Source organism: Aegilops tauschii, chromosome 5 (genome assembly GCF_002575655.3).
Source record: "Aegilops tauschii subsp. strangulata cultivar AL8/78 chromosome 5, Aet v6.0, whole genome shotgun sequence".
In the NCBI taxonomy this organism is placed as follows: domain Eukaryota; kingdom Viridiplantae; phylum Streptophyta; class Magnoliopsida; order Poales; family Poaceae; genus Aegilops; species Aegilops tauschii.
Genome location: NC_053039.3, coordinates 349,724,422 through 349,741,429, shown reverse-complemented (window position 1 = coordinate 349,741,429; position 17,008 = coordinate 349,724,422). Strand labels below are relative to the sequence as shown.

Below are 17,008 nucleotides of genomic sequence, written 5' to 3'. Positions count from 1 at the left end.
TCGCTGCACTTACATTTATAGCTACTTGGTTATGTAGCATCACTCTTCATCTTATCTTAAATATTCTCCATTTTTTCGTATATTATCACATCTATATTTACTCTTAACAAAATGTAGAATAAAGGCAATGCTTTTGAAGAAGATTCTGTGGTAAACTTCTTGAATTGCCCCCCCCATCAGCATGGACAAGGACTTTATAGATCCTGTCTTCACCAATAATGTAAGTTTGTCCATCTCAAGCCTTCAAACTTTGTTGTATATATTTGGTTAGGCATGACTGCAACAGCTGTTTATTTTTGGTGTTTGCATCAAATTGCTTGTTTAAAGTTTATTATGTAGTTCATAAACAAAAGTTTGTCCTTTCTCAATTTAAGTTTTCAGTTGTACAACCAAGTTCCTTCTTCATACCATGTAAATTAAACTATACAGAGCAAGTGATCTTCTTTTGCACTGCATGTATGCTTTTGCTCTTCATCCGTAATCCAGTGGTGTGGTGAACCTACCCACTACAGCACAATGTCATATTCTGCAATGTCTTAACTATGAACAATGTCATATCATTCTACTATTATTTAAACCGTCTCTTTATTTGCCAATCTGAAATGGTATAAATTGACAGCACACTAACCATTGATACTTATGAGTTCTTGATCTGTAATCCAGTGGTGTCGTGAAGCTGCCAACTCCTTCACAATGTCATTTCCTGCCATGTCTTGACCTGAACAATACCATATTGTGTTAATGCAATTTTAAACTGTGTCACTTTATTCGTCAGTAAGAAATGTGATGAATTGTCAGCACTGATACTTTTATGTGCAAAACCTGTCATCTGTCTGCTTGTTTATCTTTCAGAGTGAGGAAGATATAAGTGTTGAACAAGCGCAATCTCATCATCTTGCTCAGCTGCTTGCGCTGCAGCTTCCCAGCAGGGCTAACCTTTCTTGAACTGTATTGAAGTGATGTCGGTTTTGTATATTATTTTGTCGGCGTGTTTATTTGCACTGGTGGCGATCTTTGATGCCCAGTGTATGTAATCTGTTGTCTGCTTGTGCTTTATTATCATAGTGGCGAACTTTGATGCCCAGTGGATGTAATATGCCGTAATTTCTTTATTGTATAGTCTAGGTTTTTTCTTATTCACGATGCTGCAGTTATTTTACTGTATATATATCCTGTCTTCACAGTAAACCGGCCAAACCGTAAAATTACCGTACATAATCGGGCCGTCATGCAATCACGATGTAGGTTGGGCCTGAAACATGCCGAACAGCTATCGGGTCGGCAGCAGCCCGAAATGAACCCCGGCCCATGATTGTGCGAATCAAATCACGGGCTTTTAACAGGCCAAAATTGTCTCGGTCCTTGTTTGGCCCAATCAGATATCGGCTGCGAGCAGGCCGGATGCAAACCGGGCCGTAGTTAGGCCCAACTATATGACGGGCTTTTAACAGGCCGAAATTAATATAGGGCCGAAATGTTAAACGGGCCTTTAACAGGCCAAAACTAATATCAGGCCGAATTACTAAGTGGGCCTTTAGCAAGTGGGCCCAAAAGCATAGTGTCCAGTTGACGTGCCGAATCTGATATGGGCCATAATTGAGCCCAAAGCCTCTTAAAGGGCCGGACCTGATCTGGGCCGTAATTTGGCCCAGAACGTGGTAGGCTTTTAACGGGCCGGATCTCATATGGGCCACTATTAGGCCTGGAGCGTGGCAGGCCATTAATGGACCGAATCAAGTATGAGCCGCATTTGGCCCAAAACATGGCAGCCAGTTAATGGGCCGGCCTACTAGGGTCCTCAAAATCTTGTGGGCCTATAGCTGGGCCGGCCCATTAATGTCGGCAAAATCTCGTGGGCCTTTAGCTGGGCCGGCCCATTATGATCCGCAAGAATCTTGCGGGCCTTTACCTGGGCCGACCCATTATGGCACACAAAAATCTTGTGGGCCTTTACCTGGGCCGGCCCATTATGGCCCGCAAAATCTTGTGGGCCTTTAGCTGGGCCAGCCCATTATGGTCCGCAAAATCTCGTAGGCCTTTAGCTGGGCCGGCCCATTATGGTCCGCAAAATCTTGTGGGCCTTCAGTTGGGCCGGCCCATTTAAACTTGATGGGCCGGTCCACGTGTCAACATATCATAGGCGCGTCTCGCCCATTGGATGAGTGATACCTGTGCCAACGCGGACCTGACACGTGTCTCCTCCAGCCAATGATGATTTTACACGTGGAAAATCCCCATTGGTCGGGGCTGTTAACGGGTTATCGGATCCAAAACCCGACCCGATAGCTTAACGGCGTTCCGTTACGGTGGATGCCACGTGTCGGTCACCCTTGACGAAAGCACTTCTGTGACGCGCGATTTATCGTCATGGAAGGGGACACTTCCGTGATGATAATTTTGGTAATGTCATGGAACACTTCTACGACAGCACAGGTATGACTATCTTGATTCTGTCATAAATTTGTCATGGATGTACATGCATGACAAAAAACGCGACCTACTGTGACAAACACGTATCATCACGGAAGTGTATTTTTTTGTAGTGAAGCTAGTTGTGGAGGGCGCGGCGGTGGGAAGCTAGTTGTGGAGGGCGCGGCGGTGGGAAGCTAGCTGTGGAGGGCGGGGTGGCATTGAGATCCCCTTCGGCTCCGAGCTCCATGTCTTCCTCAAGCTCCCGTGCCACCTCACGGATGCAGAGCCGGGCGCGTGTGGACATGCCTGTCTTCGTCTGTCCGCGGTGCCGGGCGGGCATTGATCGAAGGGTTTCTCACACACTGAGGAACCAGAATCGTCAGTTCTACGTGTGCAGCGAGAATGGGGTAATAATTGGGGCAATTGCACCATTTTCATGGTCGGGATCTTTGAGCAATGGGTTGATCTGTTTGGTGTTCATGCAGGTGACATGCTTCTTTCTTTGGGTCGATGCTCTGGCCAAGACTCTGATGAATGAACTGCAAGAAGAGCATGAAGAATGGTTGCGCATGCTGCCACGAACGGCAGTGGCCGCAGCACGAGCTCCGGAAGAAGAGATGGAGGGCGAAGCACGCACTGACAGAGAGCTAGCTGTTGAGCTTAGGATGTTGAAGAAGAAGGTTAGGAAGCTTGAAGATCAAGCACTACCAATACCCATTTGCAAATACTTTTGGGCATTTGTAGGTATGGTAATCGCACTGGTTGTAATGTTGAAAATGTATGGAAAGGCATGAATTATGGAGGAATTTGTAATATTGAAATTGTATGATAAATTCACCTAGTTTAACTGTTGGTTAAAGTTGTTTAAATGTTGAAACAAAAAGAGAAGAAGTGATCAACATTTAAATATGTTGAAAAAAGAGAAGAAATGAGGAATTCAGAAACTTTTGATCAATGAAATGCAGCTCTCTGCTCTGCCTTTCTGTCCAAGAAAAGGTTGCTCTTGGGCCAAATTCAGAGCATAGAGCCAAGTGCAGGCTAGACTAATGGGCCAACTGCATCCAATTAGGCCCATTCGGGGGCTCTCTTGCGTATTTTTCTGTTTTCTATTCTGATTTAATTTAGGCAGTAAATCATAATGCTGAAACTTTTTGTGGAAGCTAATTAAATTATACCGGAGCCAAACAATTAAGGTTAGAAATTTTTTGGAGCTGTTAATTAATCCAATTCAAATACACCGTGGTTTAAATCAAAGACCAAAATGTCATGGAAAATGTGCCTCAGCTCTGGTAGAGGTTTACACCTGGTGCCAAACTAAATGAACATTTTTTAAGGGCATTACATTGAGAGAAAGATAATTTGTCTAAAAAAATGAAGGGTGGAAAATGCACAAAAAATTGGTGCGACTGGGACTCGAACCCAGGACCGCGTGGGTTTGTGGTGTTTAGAGCTGCGCTGGTAACCGCTAGGATAGATGGCAAGACTTTGACATGGGTAGGGAAGGAAGGTATACATAGTGAGACTGTGATTTAAAAAAAAATAGTGAGACCATGAATGTTTGCACACGCGTGAGAGTGGTTTTCCTTTGTTTTGCACTGAAATTTTGGAGGGTTGGAAGGTTGAAAATGTATGTTTGCACTGCCACATGATTTTGGTTAGAGCGGCACTTGGTTTAGGGTTAGAGTGACACTTGGTTTAAGATTTAAAGGGAATAAATTTGCATGTTAGTTCATGACTTTTTTTTGAATGAAACAGAGGGCTTCTCACCCCCTCCGATTTTCATTAATGAAAACCACAAGTTCTCGAACTTCATGACTTGGTTTAGGGAAGAAATGATATGTTTGGGCACGGACATTTTTTAACACACATAATAAACCCTAATAACTTAGATAAGATCCAACACACCATTACAATAGAAAAGCAACAATAATAAATTCACGGACAGTTCACGGACACATGACGAAACATGACACGACACGACACGACATAGAAAAGCAACAAAATAAAAAACGAAACATGACGAGCTTGACTCCGGGCTTGAACATCTTCATCTTGACCTGCTTCTTCCACCTTGGCCGTGCGCGCCCCTTCAACACCGTCTTCATCTTCACACCTCCTCCTCCTCGTCGTAGGGAAGGGAGTGCATCTGGCCTGGAGCGGGGAAGAGGCGCTCGTAGTTGGTGTAGATGTTGTAGACGGTGAAGAAGATGGCCTCGCAGCCGCACCAAAACACTTGGCCGAGGAGCTCGCGCGCGTCAAACAGGTTGGTGAAGGTGACCGTGAGCAGTAGGAGGATGCCGCCGCGGTCACGAACCTCGTTGAGGGTGAACATCCTCAGCGAGCCCCGTGGGAGGTGGGCATAGCCGGCTCTGAGGAAGGCGCGGGTGAGTTCGACGGAACCCCTCCACCTTGAAATAGCCCACACACGGAGCTCCCTCTCCACGAGCACGCCCGACGGGTAGCGCAGCTCCGGCACGACATGCGGATGGTTGAAGGTCGGCCCGTTGAACTGCATCTTCACTTGGTCTCGCTTGGGGAGGGCTCGGTCGCTTAGGTGTTTGAAGTTGGAGAGAATGGATCGGATCTGGCTTGTGGGTGGGAGAGGAACAGAGGCACCCCATTTATAGGCCTGTGGGTGGGAGAGGAAGAGAGAAAGGATGAGAACGGTGCGTGTGTGAATCCGGACGCGTGTGTGTATCCGGACGCGTGTGTGTATCTGTTACGTTTTGCACTCTTAAATTTTTGCACGAAAACGATGCATGGGGCGCGTGCGTGCATCCGAATCACTGCATAGCTCTTTGACCGGGCGGTGCATGTCAATCGCTGCCCTGAACCACTGCCCTGAACCACCTAGCTCGCCTTACTAGCCTAGCTCGCCTAGCGCGCCTCGCTTGCCTCGCTCGCATGCATGCACGTCGCCGCCTCCCGCGCATGCAAACCCACGTCGCCGCCTCCCATGCATGCAAGGCCTGGAAAGGCTGAGACGGGCTATTTACTGCGGTCTCAGGCCCAGACAACGAGACGGCCCAACGGTCCATCCAGCGCGCCCGGTATTTGTTAAAAAAACAATCTCCCAGCCAATCAGATTGTATCTCGCGGATCGCCCCCCTCCTCCCCGCAGATTCCTTCTAGAAGGGTTAGATCGACGGCCCTTGATTGCCGCTAGGGTTAGATGAACGGTCCTTGTTCAGCGCTAGGGTTAGCGGGGTTTGGAGCAGTCAAAGCTATGTTTGACCAGATTTCAAATGAGCATAATAAATTAAATAAAAATCAAAAAAATAAAAAACCTGCGCACATAGTCTTCTTATGTCATATACTAACGATTTAAGTTGATAAACAAGGTTTACATACATTTAAACGATAAGTTCATGTGTATTGTGTGATATCTCGAGTATCTCAAACTCTCTTGTATGAAGTGAAGAGAAGTGTTTTGGGGAAATGAACATGAAAATTTCGAAAAACTCACCACAACTTCATTTTTGAGTGACTAAGAAGGATCCAGGCTTAGTTTTTCATTTTGATGTTTTACACTTGTTTAAATCTTGGTCAAAGTTAAGTTTGACCAGAATTCAAATGAGCAAAACAAATTAAAAAAAATCAAAAAATGGAAAAACCAGCGCACATAGTCTGTATATATAGAATATATGTGTAAGAAAGTTATTTGGCTGATTTAGACAAGGTCGAAAAAAACTTGCTTAGAAATGAGGCCGTTTACCCTACCTTTGGACCCCTCTTTTTAGCACATTTTTCATGAAAATTTCAAAAACCTCACCACAGCTTCATTTTAGATTGACTAAGAAGGATCCAGGCTTAGTTTTTCATTTTGATGTTTTAGACTTGTTTAAATCTTGGTCAAAGTTAGGTTTGACCAGAATTTAAATGAGCAAAACAAAAATTCAAAAGAATCAAAAAAAAGGAAAAACCATGTGCTCATTCAAACATCATCCAACAGATATTTAAACATCATGTCAAACATACTTCTAACATAGGTCCAACATCATCCAACAGAAATACAACATGTCAAGTGATAAATGTTTCATAATACAACATCATCCCTTATTCATAATGTTTCATAATTATTCATATATGGCGTTGGGGCTTCTGTCTGTTCCTTGAGCTTCTTGCCATCACTTTGCTCCTCATGCACCTTGTGCTCATTGCTTCTTCTCTTCTTCTCTTGGTTGTCGGTACCTTGCGCGTCTTCTTCAAAGCTATCATAGAGCTGTGCAAAACATAAACGGTAATGAGATCATGTCAAGTGATAAATGTACAGTAGTATTTGACCCTTGCAAGATTTACATACCTAGAAGAACTCACAACAACAGAAGGTCGGTCACCATTTGGAGCCTCACTTGGATCATCATTTGGAGCCTCACTTGGATCACCATGATCACCATTTGGAGCCTCACTTGGATCACCATGATCACTATTTGGAGCCTCACTTGGATCACCATTTGGAGCCTCACTTGAATCATTATTTGGAGGATATTTTGGATCATCGTCAAAATCATGCGGCTGTTGACCATCATCATTTGGAACCTCGTCAAAATCCTCATCTGATGCAACCAGCTGTTGACCATCATTTTCATCATCTGTTGAGGCAACCGGCTGCTGACCAACATTTTCATCGAAGCCTTCATCAAAACTCTCTCCGAACGCTGGATCTACTGTGTTATCACAATACTTACCGAAATGACCAGACCCACCACACCTTGTGCACTTACGCTTCCTCGCTCCAAGTCCAGCTCCTTCGCTGCGAGGTCTGATTCGACTCTTCCTTGGTCTACCTGCTGCTCTCTTCAGAACTGGAGCGCAAAGCTTGAATCCAGGGTCCACCATCTCCCATTGTTGTTTTCCCTCCATAGCAGGCAAGGCATAAGCATATGTGGCTTTGAACCTTGCAACAGAGTAGTAATCATGCACATACTGCTGTATGTTCCCTGCTGGACCTGGGAGAGAAGTGATGAAAAACAAGGCATGAATGCATGGCAACCCAGTTATCTGCCATTGCCTACAACTGCAAGTTCTAGCTTCTAAATCCACTAGATATCTCCATTCCCTCTTCTCTTTATCCAAATATGATATCTCTGCTGTGGTACCCGAGCAAAGAGTCATGTTCATTTCCAAGCCTGTTGTCTTCTGCTTCAGTTCATTCATCACGGCAGGTATGATAATGTGGCCCATGAATTTTGCCTCGGCTATTCCTGCACGATAATGAAATTTCTGCATGTATTCTATCCTTATCCTGTCAAGCAAATCCACCACATAATGACCCTTTAGTTTCCGGATCGTTGAGTTGAAAGACTCTGCTAGATTATTGTGCACATAGTCAACTTTGCTCACTTCACTGAATTGGCTTCTGGCCCATAACTTGGAGTGGTGTGTTTCCAAGTATTCTTTCACTTTGGGATTCATGTATAACTGCCTCAAGTGGTAGTTGTGCTTCTTCACACTGCAAGTCAAAGATGCTGGCCATAAATTGTCGGTATACACCCTTCCTTTGAATTTCTTCATGAAATTTACAGCAAGGTGACGCATGCATTCCCTGTGCTCTACTCCAGGGAACACATTGTCCAAGGCCACTTCTAAACCTTTGCAGGCATTTGTATGAATGACCAACCCATTGGGATGTGCAATAGCCCGGCGCAGATTATGCAAAAACCAAGTCCAGCTCTCCTCAGACTCTGTCTCCATTACACCGTAGGCAACTGGAAATACAAAACTGTGTGCATCAACTGCACAAGCTGCTACTAACTGTCCTTTAAACCTCCCTGTGAGAAAAGTGGCATCAATAGCCAAATAAGGCCTGCAGCCTGCCAAAAAACCCCGGCGACAAGCCTCAAAACAGACAAAAACCCTCCTAAAGCATTCCTTGGTCTTTGTCACTCCCCTGAATGTGTACTCCACGGTGTGGTGATCAATATCTACAATACTACCTGGGCTTGTCCTCTCCACTTCACCTTTGAATGAATACGACAATTGAAAACTTTCCTGCCAGTTACCATAAATAGAATCCATAGCATGTTGTTTACCATTGAACAACCTCATGTATGGTAAATCTATCTTGAACTTATCTTTGATGTTCTTCTGCAATTCCTTTGGACCCACTTGCTGGTTTTCTTTCACCCACTTCTTTACTTCTTCTGCCACCCATCTTGACTTGGCTCTACTGATTGTATCCTTCCTAAGGGTTGATTCCTGGCATGTGTGCTTAAAAGGGTTCACTTTGACCTGAACATGAGTGGTATTCCGCATTTTAGATGTGAGCAGCCTCCATGGACAACCCTCAGTCGGACAGTGCACTCGGTAACGTACTTGATCGCTCTTGTCAACTTTGAAAGTACGTTCTACCTTGATGCAGTATGTCACAAGTGCATTTCTACACTCATTCATGGATGCAAAAATTGTACCTTCTTCCATATGAGGGTTCAAAGGGTCCCATTCAACAGCTGCAAGGTCTTCGTCCTCACCCACCGCGTCATCATCCACACTGACTGCATTGTGAGCCTCATCTTGGTTTTCAGTCTGAGGTGCCCGTCGTAAATTTCGAATAACATCAGAATATAGGTTCTCTTCATCAACCCCAGAATTGTAGTCATCAGGCTCCACTTCAAGGGGGACCCTACTGCTGTTGCCCACACTTGTCGAGCCACCACGTCGCCGTGCACCAACTGAACTGTTCTGGCTAGAGATGCCATTACGACGACTTGGTTCTCCCCGAGATGTTGCACCCGTCATCCTAGGTCCAAATGCCTGCTCAAGCACATCAACTTGCAGCCTCACATGAAATTTATCTTTCTCTTTATGCCTAACAAACATGGTAGCTAGCTCTTCATCATTAGTAACTGTCACCCAATTCTTTTCCCCATCATAGTATTTGTATACCACTTCATCAAGCAAACCCCAAGGATATTGGCTACAAATTACCTCCCCAAATTGTCTGAAACTCCAATTACTAGCCATTGGCAACCGATAATCAAAACCTCCTTGGTATTTCTTCTTATCCTTTGCATCAAACATGTACCGGTCCCTTCTAATGTGCACCATGAAAGCAAACCGCAACTCCATCCTAACCGGCGAAAAACAGAGACACAATTGGCACACTAATTGGGCAAACCTACTCGAATCGAGTGTTCAAATGCACAACTAAGCTCAATCTAAACAAGAGGCGAGACTTACCCCTCGGGAACCCAGTCGTGGACGCGGAGGATCTCCGGCCCGATGCCTGCCTCGCCAAATACTCCGGGGTCGCCGCTGCTCGCCATTTCACCCTAGGGTTCTTCCTCCAAGTTCAAATAGCTCTGGCAGCCCCCTACCTTTGAGCGCTCCGGTCGGGCGCACGGAAGGAGGCCGCGCCGCGGGTCGAGCAGGTGGCGGGCACCCCACCCGTGGCGTCGCAGGAAGGTGGCGGGCGTCGCATGTAGCCGTGGAGAGTAGGCGCAGGACGGTAGCGGCGGAGCAGGCCGTGCAGCTGGTGGCGGGGCAGGTGCTGGCCGCGGCGCAGGTGGCGGCGGCGGCGGCGCAGGACAGCCGGCCGGCGGATGGGCAGAGTGAGCTAGAATGATTTGGGGATTTAGTTGCACGGGCCTACATGTCAGCACCGGACCCACGTCCACGCGGTCCCACGTGTAAGCTCCGGACCCACAACCACTAACGCCGGCGGACGGAATGGACTCAAATATGGCCGTTTGGCCTCGTCATAGTTGTTGTGCATGGACTAGGGGCAAAACTGAGCACAATTCGCATCTGAGGGCAAAACTGAGCACATGGACACCACTGAAGGCAAAAGGATAATTAACCCTTGTTATATATGGTTGTTTTGTGTTGGCTTGATCAGAAATAATGGCAAATGAAAAAGTGTCTGACCCGAAATAATTTTACAGTCACATAATCATTAGTCGGTCCATTTTAATTTTATTTCTCATGTTATCAACCTAAATTTTCATCAACCAATTCAAGCGGCATCATCTAGTTATCAAGTGCGTGTAAGCCCTACATATTCCATTTTCCAACACATGCAAGCATTCACACTCAATTTCCTTGCACATGTAATCCCAAAACATCAAGTACATTTAAGCCCTCCACATCATCAATTTATATATATTATTATCGTTTAAGCGACAATTACTTTGACTGAAGTAGAAGTCTGTGAGCACTATACTTTCTATACTTCAGAGTCACGAGAGCGACCCGGGAGGCCGTTTCCGCGTCAAAAAGAGTGAATTACTTTGCTTTCGTTCACAAGCTAGGAGCGAATTTCCTGGTCTTAGTTCAGCACATCATCTCACTCGGAAATACTCCGTCCATAACAATTGTAAGATGGTTTTTATGCACTATACAAAACTAAAAAACATCTTATATTTTAATACAGAGGTAGTAGTAAACAGGAAATAACCATCCCACTAGCTAGATTCATTTTGTGGCCATAATTTTCAAGCTGCGTCCAAGCGGGGTTCCCAAAATATATGAACCAAAAGTCAGCGTCCGGTCTACTAGTTCTTGAATTTTTATGTCCCTACCTGATAATGACAACATTTTAAGTATAAAATGATGGGTTAATTATCATTTTGCCCTCAGTAGTGTCCATGTGCTCAGTTTTACCCTCAGATGCGAATTGTGCTCAGTTTTGCCCCTAGTCCGAGCGCACCGACTTGTTCCGTGAACTCAGCCGTCTCCGTCAGGTCAACCTTTTGACTCGGCCCTTACAGGTGGGACCAGGCGGCAGGGACGGCCAATTTTATTCCGACCGTTGCACGCGTGGCTTGAGGGACCCAGCAGAGAGCCGTTGAGCAGAGAGCCATTGCAGGTGTGCTATATAAGCGGGCGACAGCGGCGGTGACCACGGCGACATAGAGCACGGCGGTGACCACGGCGAGAGGGAGAGAGCACGGCGGTGGGAAGCTAGCTGTGGAGGGCGCGGCGGTGGGAAGCTAGCTGTGGAGGGCGCGGTGGCGTTGAGATCCCCTTCGGCTCCGAGCTCCATGTCTTCCTCAAGCTCCCGCGCCACCTCGCGGATGCAGAGCCCAGCGCGTGTGGACTTGCCTGTCTTCGTCTGTCCGCGGTGCCGGGCGGGCGTTGATCGGAGGGTTTCTCACACACCGAGGAACCAGAATCGTCCGTTCTACGTGTGCAGCGAGAATGGGGTAAGAATTGGGGCAATTGCACCATTTTCATGGTCGGGATCTTTGAGCAATGGGTTGATCTGTTTGGTGTTCATGCAGGTGACATGCTTCTTTCTTTGGGTCGATGCTCTGGCCAAGACTCTGATGAATGAACTGCAAGAAGAGCATGAAGAATGGTTGCGCATGCTGCCACGAACGGCAGTGGCCGCAGCACGAGCTCCGGAAGAAGAGATGGAGGGCGAAGCACGCACTTACAGAGAGCTAGCTGTTGAGCTTAGGATGTTGAAGAAGAAGGTTAGGAAGCTTGAATACCAAGCACTACCAATACCCATTTGCAAATACTTTTGGGCATTTGTAGGTATGGTAATCACACTAGTTGTAATGTTGAAAATGTATGGAAAGACTTGAATTATGGAGGAATTTGTAATATTGAAATTGTATGAGAAATTCACCTAGTTTAAATGTTGGTTAAAGTTGTTTAAATGTTGAAACAAAAAGAGAAGAAGTGACCAACATTTAAATATGTTGAAAAAAAAGAGAAGAAATGAGGAATTCAGAAACTTTTGATCAATGAAATGCAGCTCTCTGCTCTGCCTTTCTGTCCAAAAAAAGGTTGCTCTTGGGCCAAATTCAGAGCGTAGAGCCAAGTGCAGGCTAGACTAATGGTCCAACTGCATCCAATTAGGCCCATTCGGGGGTTCTCTTGCGTATTTTTCTGTTTTCTGTTCTGATTTAATTTAGGCAGTAAATCATAATGCTGAAACTTTTTGTGGAAGCTAATTGAATTATTCCGGAGCCAAACAATTAAGGTTAGAATTTTGTTGGAGCTGTTAATTAATCCAATTCAAATACACCGTGATTTAAATCAAAGACCAAAATGTCATGGAAAATGTGCCTCAGCTCTGGTAGAGGTTTACACCTGGTGCCAAAATAAATGAACATTTTTTAAGGGCATTACATTGAGAAAAAAATAATTTGTCTAAAAAATGAAGGGTGGAAAATGCACAAAAAATTGGTGCAACTGGGGACTCGAACCCAGGACCGTGTGGGTTTGTGGTGTTTAGGGCTGCGCTGGTAACTGCTAGGACAGATGGCAAGACTTTGACATGGGTAGGGAAGGAAGGTATACATAGTGAGACTGTGATTTTTTTAAAAAAAATAGTGAGACCGTGAATGTTTGCACACGCGTGAGAGTGGTTTTCCTTTGTTTTGCACTGAAATTTTGGAGGGTTGGAAGGTTGAAAATGTATGTTTGCAATGCCACATGATTTTGGTTAGAGTGGCACTTGGTTTAGGGTTAGAGTGACACTTGGTTTAGGATTTAAAGGGAATAAATTTGCATGTTAGTTCATGACTTTTTTTTGAATGAAACAGAGGGCTTCTCACCCCCTCCGATTTTCATTAATGAAAACCACAAGTTCTCGAACTTCATGACTTGGTTTAGGGAAGAAATGATATGTTTGGGCACGGACATTTTTTAACACACATAATAAACCCTAATAACTTAGATAAGATGCAACACACCATTACAATAGAAAAGCAACAATAATAAGTTCACGGACAGTTCACGGACACATGACGAAACATGACACGACACGACATAGAAAAGCAACAAAATAAAAAACGAAACATGACGAGCTTGACTCCGGGCTTGAACATCTTCATCGTGACCTCCTTTTTCGACCTTGGCCGCGCGCGAACCTTCAACACTGTCTTCATCTTCACACCTCCTCCTCCTCGTCGTAGGGAAGGGAGTGCATCTGGCCTAGAGCGGGGAAGAAGATGTTGGTGTAGATGGTGTAGATGGCCTCGCAGCCGCACCAAAACCCTACAATAATCTGCGCTCGTAGTTGGTGTAGATGTTGTAGACGGTGAAGAAGATGGCCTCACAGCCGCACCAAAAGACTTGGCCGAGGAGCTCACGCGCGTCAAACGGGTTGGTGAAGGTGACCGTGAACACTAGGAGGATGCCGCCGCGGTCACGAACCTCGTTGAGGGTGAACATCCTCGGCGAGCCCCGTGGGAGGTGGGCATAGCCGGCTCTGAGGAAGGCGCGGGTGAGTTCGACGGAACCCCTCCAGCTTGAAATAGCCCACACACGGAGCTCCCTCTCCACGAGCACGCCCGGTGGGTAGCGCAGCTCCGGCACGACAGGCGGACGGTTGAAGGTCGGCCCGTTGAACTGCATCTTCACTTGGTCTCGCTTGGGGAGGGCTCGGTCGCTTGGGTGTTTGAAGTTGGAGAGAATGGATCGGCTCTGGCTTGTGGGTGGGAGAGGAAGAGAGGCACCCCATTTATAGGCCTGTGGGTGGGAGAGGAAGAGAGAAAGGGTGAGAACGGTGCGTGTGTGAATCCGGACGCGTGTGTGTATCCGGACACGTGTGTGTATCCATTACGTTTTGCACTCTTAAATTTTTGCACGAAAATGATGCATGGGGCGCGTGCGTGCATCTGAATCACTGCATAGCTCTTTGACCGGGCGGTGCATGTGAATCGCTGCCTTGAACCACTGCCATGAACCACCTAGCTCGCCTCGCTCGCCTCGCTCGCATGCATGCACGTCGCCGCCTCCCGCGCATGCAAACCCACGTCGCCGCCTCCCATGCATGCAAGGCCTGGAAAGGCTGAGACGGGCTATTTACTGCGGTCTCAGGCCCAGACAACGAGACGGCCCAACGGTCCATCCAGCGCGCCCGGTATTTGTTAAAAAAAACAATCTCCCAGCCAATCAGATTGCATCTCCCGGATCGCCCCCTCCTCCCCGCAGATTCCTTCTAGAAGGGTTAGATCGACGGCCCTTGATCGCCGCTAGGGTTAGATGAACGGTCCTTGTTCAGTTCTAGGGTTAGCGGGGTTTGGGAGGGGTTTGGAGCAGTCAAAGCTATGTTTGACCAGATTTCAAATGAGCATAATAAATTAAATAAAAATCAGAAAAACAAAAAACCTGCGCACATAGTCTTCTTATGTCATATACTAACGATTCAAGTTGATAAACAAGGTTTACATACATTTAAACGATAAGTTCATGTGTATTGTGTGATATCTCGAGTATCTCAAACTCTCTTGTATGAAGTGAAGAGAAGTGTTTTGGGGAAATGAACATGAAAATTTCAAAAAACTCACCATAGCTTCATTTTGGAGTGACTAAGAAGGATCCAGGCTTAGTTTTTCATTTTGATGTTTTACACTGGTTTAAATCTTGGTCAAAGTTAAGTTTGACCAGAATTCAAATGAGCAAAACAAATTAAAAAAAAAATCAAAAAATGGAAAAACCAGCGCACATAGTCTATATATATAGAATATATGTGTAAGAAAGTTATTTGGCTGATTTAGACAAGGTCGAAAAAAACTTGCTTAGAAATGAGGCCGTTTACCCTACCTTTGGACCCCTCTTTTTAGCACATTTTTCATGAAAATTTCAAAAACCTCACCACAGCTTCATTTTGGATTGACTAAGAAGGATCCAGGCTTAGTTTTTCATTTTGATGTTTTAGACTTGTTTAAATCTTGGTCAAGGTTAGGTTTGACCAGAATTTAAATGAGCAAAACAAAATTCAAAAAAATCAAAAAAGGAAAAACCATGTGCTCATTCAAACATCATCCAACAGTCATCATGTCAAACATACTTCTAACATAGGTCCAACATCATCCAACAGAAATACAACATGTCAAGTGATAAATGTTTCATAATACAACATCATCCCTCATTCATAATGTTTCATAATTATTCATATATAGCGTTGGGGCTTCTGTCTGTTCCTTGAGCTTCTTGCCATCACTTTGCTCCTCGTGCACCTTGTGCTCATTGCTTCTTCTCTTCTCCTCTTGGTTGTCGGTACCTTGCGCGTCTTCTTCAAAGCTATCATAGAGCTTTGCAAAACATAAACGGTAATGAGATCATGTCAAGTGATAAATGTACATTAGTATTTGACCCTTGCAAGATTAACATACCTAGCAGAACTCACAACAACAGAAGGTTGGTCACCATTTGGAGCCTCACTTGGATCATCATTTGGAGCCTCACTTGGATCACCATGATCACCATTTGGAGCCTCACTTGGATCACCATGATCACTATTTTGAGCCTCACTTGGATCACCATTTGGAGCCTCACTTGAATCATTATTTGGAGGATATTTTGGATCATCGTCAAAATCATGCGGCTGTTGACCATCATCATTCGGAACCTCGTCAAAATCCTCTTCTGATGCAACCGGCTGTTGACCATCATTTTCATCATCTGTTGAGGCAACCGGCTGCTGACCAACATTTTCATTGAAGCCTTCATCAAAACTCTCTCCGAACGCTGGATCTACTATGTTATCACAATACTTACCAAAATGACCAGACCCACCACACCTTGTGCACTTACGCTTCCTCGCTCCAAGTACAGCTCCTTCGCTGCGAGGTCTGATTCGACTCTTCCTTGGTCTACCTGCTGCTCTCTTCAGAACTGGAGCGCAAAGCTTGAATCCAGGGTCCACCATATCCCATTGTTGTTTTCCCTCCATAGCAGGCAAGGCATAAGCATATGTGGCTTTGAACCTTGCAACAGAGTAGTAATCATGCACATACTGCTGTATGTTCCCTGCTGGACCTGGGAGAGAAGTGATGAAAAACAAGGCATGAATGCATGGCAACCCAGTTATCTGCCATTGCCTACAACTGCAAGTTCTAGCTTCTAAATCCACTGGATATCTCCATTCCCTCTTCTCTTTATCCAAATATGATATCTCTGCTGTGGTACCCGAGCAAAGAGTCATGTTCATTTCCAAGCCTGTTGTCTTCTGCTTCAATTCATTCATCACGGCAGGTATGATAATGTGGCCCATGAATTTTGCCTCGGCTATTCCTGCACGATAATGAAATTTCTGCATGTATTCTATCCTTATCCTGTCAAGCAAATCCACCACATAATGACCCTTTAGTTTCCGGATCGTTGAGTTGAAAGACTCTGCTAGATTATTGTGCACATAGTCAACTTTGCTCACTTCACTGAATTGGCTTCCGGCCCATAACTTGGAGTGGTGTGTTTCCAAGTATCCTTTCACTTTGGGATTCATGTATAACTGCCTCAAGTGGTAGTTGTGCTTCTTCACACTGCAAGTCAAAGATGCTGGCCATAAATTGTCGGTATACACCTTTCCTTTGAATTTCTTCATGAAATTTGCAGCAAGGTGACGCATGCATTCCCTATGCTCTACTCCAGGGAACACATTGTCCATGGCCACTTCTAAACCTTTGCAGGCATGTGTATGAATGACCAACCCATTGGGATGTCCAATAGCCCGGCGCAGATTATGCAAAAACCAAGTCCAGCTCTCCTCAGACTCTGTCTCCAGCACACCGTAGGCAACTGGAAATACAAAACTGTGTGCATCAACTGCACAAGCTGCTACTAACTATCCTTTAAACTTCCTTGGGAGAAAAGTAGCATCAATAGCCAAATAAGGCCTGCAGCCTGCCAAAAACCC

At 45.5% G+C, this 17,008-nt stretch overlaps 1 protein-coding gene across 1 annotated transcript; it reads right to left on the bottom strand.

Annotated features, from left to right (window-relative positions):
- Window positions 1-14,461: 14,461 nt before the first annotated feature.
- LOC141022856 (uncharacterized) lies at window positions 14,462-16,759 on the bottom strand. Its single transcript, XM_073499129.1, has 2 exons — window positions 15,577-16,759; window positions 14,462-14,478 (listed from the first exon to the last, which is right to left on the bottom strand). The coding sequence occupies exons 1-2, from the start codon at window positions 16,757-16,759 to the stop codon at window positions 14,462-14,464; spliced, it is 1,200 nt and encodes a 399-aa protein (XP_073355230.1).
- Window positions 16,760-17,008: the final 249 nt, after the last annotated feature.